Below are 20,180 nucleotides of genomic sequence, written 5' to 3' on the forward strand. Positions count from 1 at the left end.
AGTAAAGAATAAAATTATCAGACACAGAAAAGAACATAAATTGGGCAAAAGTCAATATTGTTTCTGTAAAGGGAAATCATGTCTAATAGATTACTAAGAGTTCTTTGAAGTTGTCAACAAACATGTGGACATGGGGGATCCAGTGGACATAGTGTACTTAGATTTCCAGAAAGCCTTTGACAAGGTCCCTCACCAAAGGATCTTATGTAAATTAAGTTGTCATGGGAGAAGAGGGAAGATCCTTTCATGGATTGACAACTGGTTAAAAGACAGGGAACAAAGGGTAGGAATAAATGGTAAATTTTCAGAATGGGTAGGGGTAACTAGTGGTGTTCCCCAAGAGTCAATCCTAGGACCAATCCTATTCATCTTACTCAAAATGAGCTGGAGAAAGGGGTAAACAGTGAGGTGGCAAAGTTTGCAGATGATACTAAACTGCTCAAGAAAATTAAGACCAAAGCAGACTGTGAAGAACTTCAAAAAGATCTCACAAAACTAAGTGATTGGGCAACAAAATGGCAAATGAAATTTAAAGTGGATAAATGTAAAGTAATACACATTGGAAAAAATAACCCCAACTATACATACAATATTTTGGGGGCTAATTTACCTACAAGTAATCAGGAGAAAGATCTTGGAATCATCGTGGATAGTTCTCTGAAGACATCCACACAGTGTGCAGCGGCAGTCAAAAAAGCAAACAGGATGTTAGGAATCATTTAAAAAAGGGATAGAGAATAAGATAGAATATCTTATTGCCCTTATGTAAATCCATGGTACGCCCACATCTTGAATACTACATATAGATGTGGTCCCCTCATCTCAAAAAAGATATACTGGCATTAGAAAAGGTTCAGAAAAGGGCATCTAAAATGATTAGGGGTTTGGAATGGGTCCCATATGAGGAGAGATTAAAGAGGCTAGGACTTTTCAGCTTGGAGAAGAGGAGACTAAGGGGGGATATGATAGAGGTATATAAAATCACGAGTGGTGTGGAGAAAGCGAAAAAGGAAAAGTTATTTACTTGTTCCCATAATATAAGAACTAGGGGCCACCAAATGAAATTAATGGGCAGCATTAATTAACAACAAATTTGTTTATTAAAACAAATAAAAGGAAGTTCTTCACACAGCATACAGTCAACCTGTGGAACTCCTTGCCTGAGGAGGTTGTGAAGACTAGGACTATAACAGGGTTTAAAAGAGAACTGGATAAATTCATGGAGGCTAAGTCCATTAATGGCTATTAGCCAGGATGGGTAAGGAATGGTGTCCCTAGCCTCTGTTTGTGAGAGGGTGGAGATGAATGGCAGGAGAGAGTTCATTGATCATTACCTGTTTAGGTTTACTCCCTCTGGGGCACCTGGCATTGGCCACTGTCTATAGACAAGATACTGGGCTGGATGGACCTTTGGTCTGACCCAGTATGGTCCTTCTTATGATGTTTAACTGGTGGGTAGGTAATTGTTAAGAATAACAAAATTGACTGCTTCTCTGGGACTTTGCCTCATCCTCTTAGTCTGGCTTCTTTGATAAGTCTTTCATATGCTTCTACAATGGCCTCTTCAAGGTGCATGTGTGTGTATAGTTAATATGATCTAATAAAGCATTACTGGTAAAAAGTTTCAGTATGCTAATTAGAATTTAGTGTTTCAGTACAGCTTTGGAAGGTGGAAGGACTCATCCTGAGTGAAGGGATTTGGCGAAGCCCCAGAATTCCATTATTCCTGTGGGAATTCTGTGCCAAAAAATTTAAATTCTGCACACAATACTTTAAAATTCTGCAAACAAAATTTCCCCCAGGAGTAGAGAGTTAGAGAAACCCCTACAACAACCCAGTTCCTGCTTCTTTGTCATTGTCTTCTCTCCTCCTCCCCTCCAGCACAGTCAGGGGGCCCAGACATTCACACCCCCTCCCCCCAGAGCCCTGCTGTGGGGCCCTCCCGGGCCCAAACACTCACACCCCATACCGCCACCCTCCCCTGAGGGCAGATGCAGGTGCACATCTCCTTCTTTTTCTCCCCTCCCACTCCCCACCCCCCCCCCCCCCCCAAGACACTCATAGACCCTACCCTCCTAGAGCCCACCATTAATTTCTGCAAAATTGTGCAGTGGCACAGAAGTCTCCCAGGAGTAATTCGATGGAGTAAGCTTGAGCTGTCTCTATTTGCCAGAAAAGTAGCCTAACCCAGATTCTTTCTGGACCCCTTCCACAAAGTAAGTCAGCAGATAATAAATTAGATACTGGTTTTGGTGTGAGTTTTTGCACTCCATAAAAATAAATGATTAAATACAGAAAGAATCTTCAAAACCTTCCTTTTCCAGTTGGGCTTCTGGAGATGTGAAGGGAAGAAGTTGGAAAGTGCTTTGGGATATAACTATACACAATAGCCAGCTCTATCTTGTATTTATACAATTCAGAAATTGGAAGCCTTTGCATGGTACCAATACACAATACTGTACATTTCAGCACCATACTTTAACTTTTTTTTCTTTGACTCGTATCTTATACAAAATCTAGCTATAATTGAAAGTAGGTATGTGAAAGCAAATTTCTTGTTGAAGTCACCAGAAGTATCTATCAATATGACCACAATGTTGGAGGAGGGTAAATGCAAATGGCATGTGACAAACTACATAACTTCAGCTCTTAAATTTCTATTTGGGTCATAACTTAAGTTTTCTTGATCAGGAACAGAAGGTAAAGCATCTCTTCTGTCTACACAATTTGATAAAAAGTAGAATTTTAAATTTTCTTATTTTCTTGTGCTGGCTTTACCTCAGTAATATGACAGTGACAAAAATCACTAACCCTGAGGAAAACTTTTAGTTCCAAGTGTATGTAAACTGAACACTGGCTGATTTTGCTCCAGTGCTGTGCCAGGGAGGAATTTTAGCTATCGGGAGGTGTGAATCCCTCCTTCTGGAAGCTATTAATAAGAGAGAGGTTGTGTCAGGAAGTCAAGCTACAGGGATGGAAAAGGTTTGCTAGGGAGCTGTAAGGGAGTCTTAGTGAGCCATGTTAAGGAATAGAAGACTGGGCTTCTGGAGATGTGAAGGGAAGAGTTGGAGAGTGCTTTGGGATATAACTTGTGGGGGTTTTTTTTTCCTCTCCAAGTTATTGCATGCAATAGAACAGGCTACCTCATATTTACAAAATGTAGGAACTGGAAACCTTTGCATGGGGCGTACACACAATACATTTACAAAAGAGGATTGGAATAAACAAAGGAAAAATAGAAGGGATGTCTTTCACTCTGGTACTTCTTGTAAATCCTTTGTTTCTTATTTTACTATGTTTCTAGTAGATTTGTTTCCTCAGAAGATCCAGGTTTGTTTAAAATCTTTATGACCACAGTGAGCAGAGATCAGTTTGAGTTGCAGGAACTAAAGTGTTTTCTTCTTTTTATTTTTGCAGTTTTCTATTCTCCCTTCATGTCTCCCAAAATAAAAAATAAAAAAAATCTAGGAACCTTACACACCTTGTTAGCCAAGATCGTAAAAATTAGGATATATCTTAGTGTATCAGTATGTATATATACTAATATTCCATAAAGACTTGTCTTTGGAAGATCAAGACAAGTCAGTTAATCTTGTCCGTGGCTATCTCAACCAGCCATCTTGAGCACCTCAAACTCTACCTGAATGTGTGCTAGTATTTTGTCAGTAGGTATGTGTTCCTATTATAATGGCAGCTGGCAAAAGCACCTTTGGAGTGTTGTGACTCTTGAATATCAGTTGGGATGTCCCACTGTCAGGCAAAAAGATGGTGGTAATAGTAGGAGGAGTTAGGGTTTCTAAATTCAGAGGACTTGGAAGGAGGAAGATGTCAGGAGCATCCTTGACCTTCCTTTCAAATAGTAATATTATTGGTTTGGTTTTTCAGTAATAACTTGCCTGTTGGATGGAAAAAGTGAACTTGTGCTATTGGCGTATTCCATGTACCTTATTGCCTTCTTACAGCTTTGAGCACTGTTGAATGAGGCAATAGTTCTTAATTATAATTCTCCAATTATCGTGTGTGTTGAGAATAAATTGGAGAGCTTGAAATTTGGAGGTCAGAGGGAAGGAGGAGGAGATTGGGGATTGTTTTCTTTTGTGGAATATAGTAAAAATATGTGCTCCTTTGATGGAAGTGCTTAGCTCTAATAGTGTTAAATCTTGAGATTTATTTCAGTTTGCTCGGGTAGAAAATCAATTAACTTTAAATTTAATGAATTAACAGCTGGTGTGTTAGTAAATGCAGCCTGTGCAACAAGATCACTTTTTGTAATCTGACTACTTAATTCCTCTCCCTTGCTGATCTGCATTTTAATTGAAAATACTGTCAGTTGTTCAATTCAAGTAAATCCAAGTGGGAATGCTTGGAAAAGAAAGTGTGGTTCTTTCTCCTCCCCTCTTCTCTCCCCCCCCCCCCCCCCCCCCGTGTGCTCTGGAACACGTTTCAGCAGGAATCCCTTTTATTTTTTGCTTTTAAAAGTATTAACATACAAGGTTATGACAAAATGTGAGTATTCATGTGCAAACTTCCTGACTCCTGCACGCTGCTTTCTATAAAGGATGTCCTCAAATTCTGTCACATAGAAGTAGTAAAATCTGTGTTGTTGATATTTAAGCATATTTGAAATGGTAGTGTCCCAGAGTTAAGTGGCTCTATAATATCAACAGGAAGAATAGCATTGTGTAAATTACTTGATATTTACATGTATGCTATCTTTAACTTCTTTATTTGGACCTGAAATCAACTGAGAGGTAGAATACCTCTGTCTTTGTATATATGTATAATTTTGGTGTACATGGGAGTTTTTACATTAAAATGTGGGGGGTTTTTCAGGTCAACAAGGGCAGCCACAAGATTATTCAAAGGCTTGGGAGGAATATTACAAGAAGCAAGGTAATGTTTGCTAGAAATGAGATTATTTTTAGCTTCTTTGTCTTTGTTACAGCAAAAAAGTTATGTAGTCCTAATTTATTTTAGGTCAAGCAGTGCCAGCTCCAGCTGGGGCCCCCCCAGGTCAGCCTGATTATAGTGCAGCATGGGCTGAATACTACAGACAGCAAGCAGCATATTATGCCCAGACAAGTCCACAGGGAATGCCACAGCATCCTCCAGCACCACAGGTATAAAATTCTATGAATTATTTTGTGTTTTTATAAATATATTTTTTGCATGTCTCCTGTTTTGTTATCTTTTGGAGTGTGCATCCTTTTTTGTAGCAAAATAACTCGGAATAATTAGTAAATGACTTTTTTTTATCTGGTAACTTGAGTTCTCTATCTCTTCAGAACGTTCAGTGCTTTTGATTAAAATTTTTTCTCCCCCAGGGTTTAGAAAACCATGCAAGAAGCCACCACCATTTACATTAACCAATTTTTCTTTCTTAAAGGCTTCACTCCTGAGTTAGCTCAATTTAAAGGATTTTCTTTAACTTTTTGTGTATCTCTTATGTATCTCTTCTGCACAGGGCCAATAATAAGAAGTGGACAATACAGTATTTGCTTCATTGTGTGGGGGAAAAAACCTTTGTTAAATGTATGGATGCAGACGCCTTGATGAAGATCTTAATTTTGTTTGGTTTAAAAATAGTGTTTTTGAAAATGTACAAAATATCTATCACTACTGATAGGAGGTAATATTTCTGTGTAGAAATGAAAATTGGTTTGTTTTTAGTATATTAGTGTAGATGTACACATTCCAGCAAATGTATTTGCAATTATTATGTGGTCAATGCTTTGTGATATAAATGTACTTTTTCAATGTATACTTTCACTTTTAAAATGCCTGTTTTGTGCTTTACAATAAATAATATGAAACCTCCTGTGTCGGTAAGTTGGATATGTGGGTATTTAAAGAATTCTAGGACTTACTAGTAATGCTGAATTAAGGTATATGTACCCAAATGAGATTTTTTTTTTCCCCCATGAAATCTTAGAATGAGTTAAAAAACCTGTCATTGGCATGTTTTTCCCCTTTGCAGAATAGTTGTAGATGGAGGATCTCTTTCATTTATTGTATTTTGCTGTCTAGCACCAGTAATCTTGATATCTTTATTTTCTTTCTATTTGATTAAAAACTGCATGTGTTTAAAAAGGTGATCTTTTGGCATACTTCCATTGCATTAACAGTGAAATTTCCCTTTTTATACATGACCACTGTTTCAGACCTGTACAGCTGCTATAAGTTAACCTTTCTGTTTTTAATTTGATACTTACTTGACTGTTTCAGCATAACTATTTTAAACATTTTTCAGATTAGTTATAAGAGGTTTTTGCTTTTATAATTAAATGTTCTAAGCATTCAGTTTGCAGTAGTTCATTTCAAAATCAGTGTAGAAAGGTTAACGTGGTTATCAGAATTGCATCTGACATTGAAACTTTATATTTTGTTTGGGGTGGGGGGAGTGGTTGACAGAGAACTTCATTCAGTACAGATAAGTTCTGTTGTGTAAATGCTCAAGACCAGTTGTTGAATCAAACTATTTGATATTCTTTTTGCTACATTACTGCTCGTACTGAAAATCTGATATTCTGTTGAAATTCATTGTTTGCTGTTTGCATATTTATTGGCTCTTTGCATATATTAGACTACATGCAATACAGTCTGTCTTGCCATTGTCTGTTGAAGTGCAGGTTTGATCCAGCCAGTATAGAACTAGCTCTATAGGGGTGAGGAGGACTGTGCTGTGTATCATCCTTGATTGTTCCTTCAAGGAGCATTGCACTGTAAGTACATCAGAATGACAAATTGATGAACTGCAACAGTATCGTTTGTCAATGTTCCACATAATGCAAATGCCATACTTGTGTGAATATTATGTTGGAATACAGTGCTAATATCTTAGGAAATCATAACTGCTTCTTAATTCAGAAACATAGGTGTGCATATATATATGTGAGCTTTATGGGTAAGTATTCTTGAAATGTTCAGCAATAGCTAAAGAAAATCTTGTTATCTAAGTAATACAACATTTTTCACTAGTGCTCCTGAGACAAAGGTTGTATTATTTAGCTTATGAAAATATGCATATCTTGTTAATATGAAAGTGATTGGAACTGCTTGATAGACAGAAGTTGCTTTGTCTTAAGTTAGTTTGCAGACATGTAGCGATGCAGGTATATGTTAAACTATTTTATAAGCCTGTATTAGCCTTATCTTTTTGGAGCACCATTTGTTGCTTTGAGAATACTTTTTTAAGGTGGCTGCATAGAGAAGTAAAACTTAAGGCTTGAAATTTGAAGTAGTTTTATTATTCAGATAATTAGCAATGTATTTTATTGTGTTTGTAGAACCTGGAGGGAACTACCTTACCCCTTTTTAGATTAGGAATTTTAGTAGTAGTCTGAAACAAACAGCTAGGAAGTTATTGCAATCTTTAGTGTAGGATATGAAGTTTAATAGTTAAGATATTTTGCATGATACTTTTGTAGATGACCTTATAGTAGAATGGTGCATTTATTACTAATTAAACTGAACAAAATTAAATTCACTGGATTCTTTATCATTCACAAAATGGAGGCTGTTGATTTTGATTCATTTAAGGTATAAAATCTTTATTAATTGCAAACAGTGCAATTATTTATACTTCACAGTGCCTTCCCAGACCTTCCACCTTAGGTTCTGCTGCAAAAAGCAACAGGTAAGCACAACCTAAGGAAGTATATAAATACATATTTCAGTACATTAATGTTGTCCCTGTGAGATTTTTGTGGTTGTGTATTCAAAAGCAATCTGCTGATTTTCCCCAAATGCATTCTGTTACTCATGGTTCCATTTCAGTGGAAAGTCTCTCAGTTGTTTAAACAACCGTTCACATTTCTGGGTAAATGTATCTTTATTTTTTAGAAAAGATGAGTGGATTGCTGCAATAATTAAACTTAATCTGAATAAGTCATTTTTTGTTACTTTTTCCTCAAATAGCTGAATTGTAACAATTTAACAAAGGAAAACAAAACTTTTTTTCCCCCCAAGATGCAGGAAATACTTGGTTAGAAACTTCAACAGCCTTCACAAATGTTTTTATAATTGGCAGGTCATTATTCCCACCCCACCCCTAAAAGCTAAATAGAATACTGTGTGTTTCTCTTGTCACTGGAACTGATAACTTGACTTTTTAAAGAAGTTATACAACATAATATTAGTAAAATTTTTAGATAAACTAGTTTGCTTATCCATCTGATATAGTAGGAAAATTGACACAAGTTTTGCAGAATAATATGTCTTACTAGAAAGCATGTGCACAAGTGAAATGTTAACTGTGTGGCAAATAATCTTTTCATTATCTATATAGCAATCAGTATTTTCTGTTCTTTGATACTTTAACTGAATTGCTGTATACTTTTGCCAGTTTAAAATGTTTGTTTTATCGATGGTCTGGTACAGTTTTTTAGTTAAAGCAGCATCTCATCAGTTTTTGTTTATTCAATATATAAAATGTGCTGATCCTTTTTCAAAAGTCCTGCTTATATCTATATCAAAGAAAAATATTCAAAAATACTGCCTTCATTTTCACACACAGTGCTGAAGATGCTGCAAGCACCAAATCATAGCTCATAAAATCAGGTCCTGAGATAGTTACTACCAATAAAGAGGAATCCTTTGAGTGTATGCCATTGGTGAGCCGATGAGCACGGACCATAGAAGGGGTCCATGTAGAAGGTAAAATTGGCAAAACATGTATCCCATACATAATGGTGTAGGGTATAATTTTTCTGTCTGATCACTTCTCATTCTTTAAAGTGCTATTTGCTTGACCATAAATGTTCAATAATCTGTTTAGTTTTAAAAACTATGTGGCTAATAATATTAAACTATATATTTTAATTTATATTCTTCTGAGCAGTCAAGCTTAGATATATTTACCTTCTGAAATTAATAGTTGCACTTAATTCCCTCAAGCCACTTCATTTTTGTTTACTTGTAGTTTGATATGTAACTCACATTTATTTTTCACATGAGAACTAGATATGTACCCTAGTGGGTTTTAAATCCTAAGAATTTATTGTCTGGGGTGGGATTTCAGTTTCACTTCCTTAAACATGCTGCTTTTTATTTCACCGTTACCTGAATATTTTAATAATTAAAACCTTAAATTGAGTAAATTTAGGAAGTGGGAGGAAATAGAGAAGACAGGCAAGTTATTTTGAGTAATGAGGGAATGTGAAAGTCATAATGGCTTCAGTTTAGTGTTTGTGGCATATTGATTTTCAGCTCACTTATTGCTGGACTTAAAGGCATATTTTATGCTAAGTGTAGTGTTATTATTTAAATCAGTCTCCAAACAGTATTTTTTTTTAAGAGGATAGAAGATCATTAAATTATTAGAATCTTATTTCTGAGCGAAGATTGTTTTGTGTTTGGTAGAAAAGTAATTGAACTTTCCAAAATGGGATGTTAAATAAATATATCTTGATTTGATAGAACCCCGCAAATGAAATAGGAAGTTGAGAGTACCGCAGTTTTAAAAGGGAAGTAGGGGAAGTGTAACATTTAATATAGTAAAAGCATTTACAGATCACTTTCTTTAGCCTTTATACTGTAGGACATGGCATGAAATACAATGTCAGTTGGAAGGATAACCTTCATTTAGCAGTATTATAGTGTGTTTTGGTGTCCAGGCAGGTCGTATTATTATTCACTGCACAGCCTATCTTACATGAAATATTTCATCTTCTTCCATAAAAGTTTTATTGGATGCTAGAAACTATTTTCCCCCCCTCATGAAATAGCTTTTCTATGTTTCCTTTGCATGTTGTAAATTGGCAAAATTTGGGCCTTCCAGTAAGCATACAGTTGACAGGGTTCCCTCATCCCTAGTAATACCCTATAAAACTCTCATGTATATGCACATATTTCTCTTATGCATGTGAGATGCATTTTCGTCCTGAGAAAAGTGTTCTCTACAGAAACTACCCGTGTGTAAAAAGAAGATTGGCTTTATAAGGCTACTGTGATGGGAAGTGTCTTAGGGAGATGCAGCTTGGACTTGAGGTAAATTGAATGCTTTACAAAATGTGGTTTTGAGCTTGCATTATTAACATTGTATGTAATATGGGTACACATTAACTGTATAACATTTTTGTATGGTTTTATGGTTTTCTCAATAAATGTAAAATGATGGATAGTACAAAATAATGTTTGTCTTTTTTTCCCCCTCTTTCTTCCTGGCTTCATATTGACTTTCACCCATATCCATCAGATGGAAAATACATATATTTGTGATTATTTTCACAGTATGATATAAATTAATGCAAGAAACACTGAAATGTAGGGCTGGAAACTAGTCCTAGTCACCTCCTGGAATAGGATCAGACCAAGTATACCTAGACCATTGCTGACAGGTGCTTGTTTAACACAGGAGTGGGCAAACTTTTTGGCCCGAGGACCGCATCTGAGTGGGGAAATTGCATGCAGGGCCAGGGCAGGGAGTTGGGGTGTGGGAGCGGGTGAGGTTTGGGGGGCAGGGGAGCAGAGGTGCAGGAGGGGTGTGGCAAGGGGTTTGGGGGGCAGGCTCCATCCCAGTGCTGCTTACCTGGAGCAGCTCTAGGGTGGCAGTGGTGCTCCCTGGCCCTATGCCACTCCCAGAAGCGGCCAACATCATGTCCCTGTGGGAGAGGGCAGAGGGCTCCGCGTGCTGCCCTCACCTGCAGTACCTCCCCTGAAGCCTCCATTGGCCACAATTCCCTGTTCCCAAGCCCTCTGCCTCCCACCCCACCACAGGGACATGGCGCTGGCCACTTCCAGCAGCAGTGTGGGGCTGTGGTGTCAGAGGGGTGGCAATCCCCCAGGCCTGATCCAGCCCATGGGCTGTAGTTTGCCCACCCCTGGTTTAACCTGTTCTTAAACTTCCAGTAATGGGGAGTCCACAGCCTCCCTTGATGATTTACTCTGGAACTTATAGTTAGAAATTTTTCATGATACCTCCCTTGCAGCAGATTAAGCTTGTCCATACATAAGTGACAAGGAGAACAGCTAATCACTGTCTTTTTTTCTCAAAACTAAACATACCCATTTTTTATATCTTTCCTCATCAGTCATCTGTTTTTAAACCTTGGTATCACTTTTTGTTGCTGTCCTCTGGAATAAGCATGACGCCCAAAACTGGAGCCACTGTTCCATGTGTGGCCTCACCAACATTGAGTAGAGTGGGAAAAGCTGTCTTTCATACAACGCTCCAGTTAAAACACCTCAGATATTTGCCTCTTTTGAAACTGCATGACACTGTTGACTTGTATTGCTAAAAAGCATATGGGGGCTATAGTGGATCAGAAATTGAATACAACGGCCTAGGCCAGTTATTTGCCATTTTGTATTTATAGATTTGGATTTTTATTTCCATGTATATTACTTTGCACTTGGCTTTTTATACGTATACTCTCTGCTCCATTATCCAAGTCACTAATGAAAATATTGAATAGTGATCAGACCCAAGACCTACCCCTGCTGGATCCCAGTGGATATGTCCATCTAATATGACAGCAAACCATTGATTGTACTCGGAGTTAGTTGTCTTTCAACCAGTAGTGTATCCATCTTATAGTAATTTCATCTAGACCACATTTGCCTCGTTTGGTTATGAGGAGGTCATGTGGGACTGTCAGAAGCCTTACTGAAATTAAAATGTCACATTTACTGCTTCTTCCTTTATCCACTGGGCCAGAAACCCTGTCAAAGAAGGAAGTAGGTTGGTTTAGCATGATGTGTGCGTGACATTCGTGTTGGGTATTACTTATCACCTATTATCCTGTAGGTGCATACAAACTGATAGTTTAATAATTTTGTGAAGAAACACTACCCACGTGAAATGAAGTAAGATGAATTTGACAATTTATCTTCTAATTGTAATATTCAGAAGACTGTCGTGCAACTGATCAGCAAAATAATTGTCAGGATATATCGAATTGTAATTGTTCATTGAGAACCAGAAAAAAAGTTAGACCCAACAACCAGAATATATAACATATATAATAAAACCTCAAATAGTCATTGTTTTATTTTCTTCAAGAACATCTTTCAAAAGGATTGCATGAGAATTCATTTGGGTACTGCCTCTAGCTTATTGTATTATACTGAGGAATAAAAGTGCTGAACCTCAGAAAAAGTTGAAGCATGTGTACTTTGTATTTAAAAAAAAGTCCTATGAAAATTGGACAGGCTAATCTGAACAAAAATCTATTTTAAGATGTTTTGAGACACTGGCACATGCATCCATTTGTTTTTGTGGATTTCCCATAAGAATTAATGCTTAGTCATCTTTTCACTACAAAACCAAACATATACACTAAGATGCAGTAACAAAAATTGCAACCAGGTGAGGATGAAAATGGGGTTTGTACAGCAGCTATTTTCTCCAATATATCCCCAAAGGTACTTTCTACAAATTTAGTTTAATATGCCAAACACTATTTTGATGCAGGGGTAACTGGTAAAGTAGTGGGGGCAAACAACCTTCAAAAGCAAGTCATGGTAGTCTAAGAGTTATCAAAACTTTAGTGATGAATTTACATTATTAGTGATTACAAGCTAATTACACATCCCATTACTACATTGAATGTAAGTATTTATGAAAGCTGATTGAAAGGAAAACGTTTTATTAAACAAAGTTTAAACCATTACATAACCTTTTATTGTTTAAAAATAGTACATTACTTTTATTCCAGAAACATTCACTTTTGCCTGTTAAGTCTGCGACAAAATAAAGCAGCTAAAAACTTAGTGCTCATGCAGAATGTATTCCTAACTCTCAAACTTCCAGATTGTGTATTTAACGGTTATACTACAGAATAATTGGTCTTTAAAGGTAGGAACACAAGTAAAATTCAATTTTTTTCTATAGTTGGGCTTTTTCATACCAGTCCTTGTTCTAGTGTAACACGCCTCTGATACCAAATTTCACATTGTAACACTCATGCAGTACAAAGGATATCCCTATCTGATATAGGAATGACACTTTCTAGTTTCCTTTTATTGGCCCCACCACAGAAAAAGAGATGGATGCAGTAAGAAAGTTGAGAGGAAGTTTCCAGCAAAAGTGGAGCATTAGTAGTCATCAGCTAGAAAAGAAAAGGAGAGTCAAGAAAAATAGAATAGACTTTGTAACAGGAAAGGGGTATAAAGTAATTTGGCACTCAAACAAAACAGGATAAAACATTAACTCTTACTTTCAATGGTGAGAATACAGGTGCTAGCTGCTGTACCTCTGCTATTGACCGCTTTACACATATATTCTCCTTCGTCTTCTGGGAAAGTTTCTGGTAAGTAAAGGCAGTAAGTTTCTCCTCTTTCAATGTACTGATAGTCCTCGGAGTCCTGCAACATTTCCCCTTCAAACCACCATGTGACTTCAGGTTTTGGCTCTCCCGTAATTTTAACAGTAAATCTTACTGGCTCACTATCTACAACTGATACATTCTTTAGGGGTTTCTTGAACCATGGAGCTCCTGACCGAGCTTGGTTCTCTTCATCTTCATAAGTAGAACCATTTATAATACTTCCCTCTTCCTCCTCCTCCTCTTCCCTTTTCTGTGTTAAAAATAAATTGATTTAGAGAATTTCAAACCCTGTCAGAACATGAACAGTTTGCAATGCCTCGTAAATCTTTGGCCATATGAAAGTTAGAAAAAACTAAAATTTTGGGGAAAGGAGATGGCAATTCCAATGCAAGCATACTGGATAATAATGGATTATGCATCAATATCACAATATTCATAATACCATATACTGAACAAGAAAGGCATAATGGGAAAGTTAGGGAACACAGCTTAATATGGGGGTGGGATGCAGAGGTGGAATCTGGGGAACAATATAAGAATGTATGTTGCTTCCTTATTTGAGAACTGGCCAAATGCAAACAGTGCCATACTGAATGCCTATTCTCACTTTCAAGTGACATTATAAATAAGTAGTGGGCAACATCTCCCATAACTGTAAACAAATTTGTTTGTCTTAGCGATTGGCTGAAAAAGTAGGACTGAGTGCAGCTATGTTTTAAAAAAAAAAAAAAAAAAAGCATTTGTAAGTTGCACTTCCACAATAGAGAGAACTTCATACAAGTACTGTAGTGTAAATTGAAAAACACTGTTTTTTACAGTGCAAATATTTGTAATCTATAATATAAAGTGAGTACTGTACGCCTTTGTATCGTGTTGTAATTGAAATCAATATTTGAAAATGTAGAAAAACATCCAAAATATTTATAATAAATGTAAATTGGTATTCAACTATTTAACAGTGCAATTAAAACAGACTAACTGTGATTAATTATTTTTAAATTGAGTTAATTTTTGTGTTAATGGCTTGAGTTAACTCTGATTAATTCCTTCAAACAGGAATATTTGCAAATTCCAAAAGCAATTTTACTCTATTTCCTTATTACAACTTTCTGTAAATTTTTGCAGTATCAAGACTATTGTGATTATGGTAATGTTGCTACTAACTGGAAACAATCCAACACTTAAAACATGCATTTCACTAATATTAAATTAATAGAAAATTATTGGCTCTTGAGGAACATCTCTGGAGAGGGTATTTTTATTCTTCCATACCTTCTGTAATGCAGCATCAATTTCCTTCTGTTCAAACTGCATACGTAGTAATTTTTGTTCCTCAATTCTTCTCTGTTCTTCCTCTTCCCTTGCCTTTGCCATTTGCTCAAATCTAGCCTTCATGTTTACTTTATGAGTGAATGGAGCCTCAGATTTCTTGGCAGGCTTCACATCTATCTCATCATCCTTTTCAGTTTAAAGGGGAAAAAATTCAGTAAAGTAATAAAGTTCAAAACTTCAATTTTAATCATAATACTGACAATAGACTGTACCAATAAACAGTAAAAAGGCTAGCTTAGCTGAAGGGTTCATGTTATGCTTGTTCCTGGGGGCAGCATGACCCAGCCAGAATGCTGTAGCAGTTAAAACCCCTTAAATATAACAGCACCTGAAGGCTGGTCTAGACTTGGATTTAGGGGTTAGATATTCACTAGGTAGCTTTACCATTATGAACCTTTAGTTGAAATGAAGCAATAATGCTTTAAAACATGCTAAATTAATTTAAAACCCAGGCTCCCTATTATAAACATAATTAAATGCTAGGTTGTATTCACTGCCAAAAAAAACACCACCTTACTTTGATGTGGGATTTACCTCAACTAGGTGGTAACAACAAACTGCCTTATCTCCACAGGATGTTACATTGACAATAGCTGAGTATTCCTGAGTAGTCTTGACAGTAGCTGAGTATTCCTACAAGGGTCATTTTCAAGATGCCTTGTATAGCACTCAGCACAAGTTCCAATCTTCATTAAGAGACTTCTGGGCACTATTCCCCATATAATTAATATTACACTAGCTCTTGTGTATGTAAGTCAAATTTTCTGGAAGGGAGGCTGAGAAAGAAGATGACCAATTATGAGAACAACATTGCTTTGGCTCTCCCTCCTCCCCCCCCCCCAAAAAGCTTTGCATAAATAAGCTAATTGAACAAAGAATCACCCAGTTGCTCCGCTGTTTCCCCTCAATAATTAGAGTGTGTTCTTCAGGATTGTGGTATATGTGTAAAAACCTATACATCAGCCTGCTATCCTGGGTCTACATAGAGATATATGGTACTCTGCTCAAAGAAATTGTAGTGCAAGAAAGTAACAGACAAATTAGAAAAACGGGTTACAACAACTCTTTTAAGCACTTGTCATTTCTTGTTTTGGTAAGGGCAGGAGGGACGATTTACTGGGTGGAGCTTAACTGAAGCCTCCCCAAACCCTTCTTGACTATTCCCAAGCTTCCTGTGCTTCTTTTGACCATCTAACTTTTTCTATTTAAAAATAAATAAAAGCCCACCCTGCTTGTTTTAGAAAACTGGTGGGGATTTTCTTTTTCCTCTTAAGAGATTTGTTACAGCAGTCCCTATGCCAAAATGGGGGAGGGAGAGGGGTGGAATTTATCCCTTCTGCAAGAAGCTTTTAAGGAAAAGGGAAGCAAAAATAGGTTAAACTGTACTGTACCACTAACATGAAGAACACAACTGTCTCTTCACTACTAAGGTGCCATACTTTAGTGTTTCCTTTTTTAAACCTCTCCCTTCACACTGAAAACTTGTTAGCTCCTTTTTTTAACCTGTGGCCTTCTCAGAAGTCATTTTGAACACTGACAATTCAATCTTAGCCTCCTCTCCAATATGACTTTTCCCCTGCTGCCACCTCTGTTCCCAAACAGGAAGCAGTTGGGAATTGGTGAGGAAGACAGGACATAATAGTAAAGAGGATTTCTGGAGGGGTGCGGGGGAGGTCTACTATCAAAAAAGGATGCATCTGCCAGAAGTCAGCTCCTCTCTTAATTTTGGGGATTGTTTTTTCTTAACTATCTGGAAATCAGCTTGTTTAGCAAGGGTTAAAAAGGAAAAATACCTGAAGAAAAGACAGAAGGGAAAGGAAAATAAAATAAGAAGGGATAAGGCAAAATAGAATGTAGTGGGAAGGAAAACCATTAGAATAATTTCTTTAAGGTTTATTTAAAAGACATTTTAATTTTAACAGTATCGAACTGTAATATGGACAGTGTCCAAAGCCACAGTCTGCTGAGGTGATTTTATGCCACAACTTAGCAGCAGCTGACTTTCAAAAATTAAGGAAATTAGTTAGGGAAGTGGATTGGATTGAAGAATTCATGGAACTAAAGGCAGAGGAGGCCTGGGATTACCATAAATCAAAACTGCAAAAGCTATCGGAAGTCTGCATACCAAGAAAGGGGAAAAAATTCATAGGCAGAAGTTATAGACCAAGCTGGATGAGCAAGCATCTCAGAGAGATGATTAAGAAAAAGCAGAAAGCATACAAGGAGTGGAAGATGGGAGGGGTCAGCAAGGAAAGCTACCTTATTGAAGTCAGAACATGTAGGGATAAAGTGAGACAGGCTAAAAGTCAAGTAGAGTTGTACCTTGCAAAGGAAATTAAAACCAATAGTAAAAGATTCTATAGCCATATAAATAAGAAGAAAACTAAGAAAGAAGTGGGACCACTAAAGACTGAGGATGAAGTGGAGGTTAAGGATAATCTAGGCATGGCCCAATATCTAAACAAATACTTTGCCTTACTCTTTAATAAAGCTAATGAGGATCTTAGGGATAATGGTAGCATGACAAATGGGAATGAGGATATGGAGGTAGATAGAAGCGAAACTCGAACAGCTTAAGGGGACTAAATCGGGTGGCCCAGATAATCTTCATTCAAGAATATTAAAGGAATTGGCACCTGAAATTGCAAGCTCATTAGCAAGAATTTTTAATGAATCTGTAAACTCAGGGGTTGTACCATATGACAGGAGAATTGCTAACATAGTTCCTATTTTTAAGAAAGGGGAAAAAAAGTGATCTGGGTAACTACAGGCCTCTTAGTTTGACATCTGTAGTATGCAAAAATATGTAGTATGCCTTTGAAAAAATTTTGAAGGAGAAAGTAATTAAGGATATTGAGGTCAATGGGACAAAATACAACATGGTTTTACAAAAGGTAGATTGTGCCAAACCAACCTGATCTCCTTCTTTTGAGAAAGTAACAGATTTTTTAGACAAAGGAAACACTGTGGATCTAATTTACCTAGATTTCAGTAAGGCATTTGATACAGTGCCAAATGGGGAATTATTAGTTAAATTGGAAAAGGTGGGGATCAATATGAAAATTGAGAGGTGGATAAGGAATTGGTTAAAAGGGAGACTACAGCGGGTCATACTGAAAGGTAAACTGTCAGGCTGGAGGGAGGTTACCAGTGGAGTTCCTCAGGGATCGGTTTCATGGACCAATCTTATTTAATCTTTTTATTACTGACCTCAGCACAAAAAGTGGGAGTGTGCTAATAAAGTTTGCGGATGATACAAAGCTGGGAGGTATTGCCAATTTAGAGAAGGACCGGGATATCATACAGGAGGATCTGGATGACCTTGGAGTAAAAGTAATAGGATGAAATTTAATAATGAGAAGTGTAAGGTCATCCATTTAGGGATTAATAACAAGAATTTTAGTTATAAGCTGGGGACGCATCAATTAGAAGTAACAGAGGAGGAGAAGGACCTTGGAGTATTGGTTGATCACAGGATGACTATGAGCCGCCAATGTGATATGGCCGTGAAAAAAGCTAATGTGGTCTTGGGATGCATCAGGCGAGGTATTTCCAGTCGAGATAAGGAGGTGTTAGTACCGTTATACAAGGCACTGGTGAGACCTCACCTGGAATACTGTGTGCAGTTCTGGTCTCCCATGTTTAAGAAGGATGAATTCAAACTGGAACAGGTACAGAGAAGGGCTACGAGGATGATCCGAGGAATGGAAAATTTGTCTTATGAAAGAGACTCAAGGAGCTTGGCTTGTTTAGCCTAACCAAAAGAAGGTTGAGGGGAGATATGATTGCTCTCTATAAATATATCAGAGGGATAAATACTGGAGAGGGAGAGGAATTATTTAAGCACAGTACCAATGTGGACACAAGAACAAATGAATATAAACTGTCCATTGGGAAGTTTAGACTTGAAATTAGACGAAGGTTTCTAAACATCAGAGGAGTGAAGTTCTGGAATAGCCTTCCAAGGGAAGCAGTGGGGGCAAAAGACCTATCTGGCTTTAAGATTAAACTCGATAAGTTTATGGAGGAGATGGTATGATGGGATACCATGATTTTGGCAATTAATTGATCTTTAATTATTAATGGTAAATAGGCCCAGTGGCCGTGATGGGATATTAGATGGGGTGGGATTTGAGTTACTACAGAGAATTCTTTCCTGGGTATCTGGCTGGTGAGTCTTGCCCGTATGCTCAGTGTTCAGCTGATCACCATATTTGAGGTCGGAAAGGAATTTTCCTCCAGGGCAGATTGGAAGATGCCCTGGGAGTCTTTCGCCTTCCTCTGTAGCATGGGGCATGGGTCACTTGCTGGAGGATTCTATGCACCTTGAATCTTTAAACCATGATTTGAGGACTTCAATAGCTCAGATATAGGTGAGAGGTTTATCGCAGGAGTGGGTTGGTGAGATTCTGTGGCCTGCGTTGTACAGGAGGTCGGACTAGATGATCATGATGGTCCCTTCTGACCTTAATATTTATGAATCTATTAAACTACACAGGTTGGGGCCTAGTTCCAGTACCCATTATGTTAAATGAATAGGGGTTCAATTATTTAATCAAGGTAAGTGTGGGGGGGGAGGCATAAAGGCACTCGAAGGACTTTGAAGTTGTATAAAAAAAGGCAGTACTGGAGAGTGGGTTGAGGGGCTGAAAGTGAGACTCAGACCTCCTGACTTCACTATATTCTCAAGCAACATTTCACAATGGCTGCAAACGGGGTGAGGGGAAGAGAAGGGACCCTCCGGGTAGCTAAGGGGTTATGCTCTTCTTTGCCCTTCCTATCTCCTTACTGCCCCTCAGAGGGGATGGGAATGTACATCAGGGAGAGAGCTCAGGTGCCAAAGTTTGTTTTTCCTAGCAGAGAAAGAGTTGGGCCACTGCCTTATTCACAGTGGGGAAGGGAGAATAGGACGTGGAGCAGGTCCTGGACTATTGGAAGCTACAAATTGGAAAGTGCCAATTTCTCCTCCTCCTTCCCCCTTGTGAAAAAGTAGCTGCCTAGCCTGCTTCCTATGACCTCCCCTCAAGGAAGAGATTGCTCCTTGGCAACAGGGCTCCCTCTCTCTGCTCCTCAAATGGGAACCTTGAGAAACCCAGGCAGGGACCCATTATTTGAACCCTTAAGTCCCTGAGCAACCTGAGCAGGGACCTCCTCCTCCCAAGCCATAACATTAAAAACCTGATTTAATAAAAACAATAAGGAACCAACTTAAACAGCTTTTATAGAGAGAAGTGATTAAAATCTGTCGCAATGTTTAAACACATGGATGTTCCACACATCAGCCATTTGCCAGAGAAATGGCAGGTTTGCAGATTGAGAATCATAAGTGGATGGTGAGAGATGGTGTGGAACCAAGAGCAAATACATACTAAAACCTTTGCAAATAAGAGAAAATAAGTTGGTGGGAAGAGCGAGACTGCTGGTTCCCTAAGGTTTGGCCAAGAGGGACCTCCTTAGATGGCCATAGGAGGGAATAGGAGGGAGATCACTCTGGAGATGGAGGGAACTCTGCTGGAAGGGCAGCATTGTTCACTTTAGGGTCATGAGGTGCTTTGGACAAGTTTACTCTTGCACCTCGAA

The 20,180-nt window shown here is 37.8% G+C and overlaps 2 protein-coding genes across 44 annotated transcripts in view; one reads left to right on the forward strand and one right to left on the reverse strand.

The window, feature by feature from the left end:
- The window catches only part of FUBP1 (far upstream element binding protein 1), a 64,711-nt gene that overhangs the window by 30,741 nt on the left and 13,790 nt on the right, over positions 1 to 20,180 (forward strand). For 4 of the 33 annotated variants that reach the window (XM_038411904.2, XM_038411910.2, XM_038411915.2 and 1 more), the window contains 4 exons: positions 4,834 to 4,893; positions 4,978 to 5,120; positions 7,590 to 7,636; positions 8,516 to 10,123. In XM_038411904.2, coding sequence (XP_038267832.1) covers positions 4,834 to 4,893; positions 4,978 to 5,120; positions 7,590 to 7,636; positions 8,516 to 8,546 — 281 coding nt within the window. In that variant the 3' untranslated portion in view covers positions 8,547 to 10,123. Of the gene's footprint in view, positions 1 to 4,833; positions 4,894 to 4,977; positions 5,121 to 5,464; positions 10,124 to 20,180 lie in introns of those variants that run through there. The other 29 variants (XM_038411925.2, XM_038411911.2, XM_043491115.1 and 26 more) reach the window with 18 other exon arrangements.
- NEXN (nexilin F-actin binding protein) overlaps positions 12,605 to 20,180 on the reverse strand; it is a 48,408-nt gene continuing 40,832 nt past the window's right edge. For 8 of the 11 annotated variants that reach the window (XM_043491121.1, XM_043491124.1, XM_043491120.1 and 5 more), the window contains 3 exons: positions 14,541 to 14,726; positions 13,158 to 13,518; positions 12,605 to 13,049 (listed from right to left, as the gene is read on the reverse strand). In XM_043491121.1, the coding sequence (XP_043347056.1) occupies positions 13,036 to 13,049; positions 13,158 to 13,518; positions 14,541 to 14,726 (561 nt within the window). In that variant the 3' untranslated portion in view covers positions 12,605 to 13,035. Of the gene's footprint in view, positions 13,519 to 14,540; positions 14,727 to 20,180 lie in introns of all 11 variants that reach the window. The other 3 variants (XM_038411934.2, XM_038411931.2, XM_038411930.2) reach the window with 1 other exon arrangement.

Source organism: Dermochelys coriacea, chromosome 8 (assembly GCF_009764565.3).
Source record: "Dermochelys coriacea isolate rDerCor1 chromosome 8, rDerCor1.pri.v4, whole genome shotgun sequence".
Taxonomy (NCBI): domain Eukaryota; kingdom Metazoa; phylum Chordata; order Testudines; family Dermochelyidae; genus Dermochelys; species Dermochelys coriacea.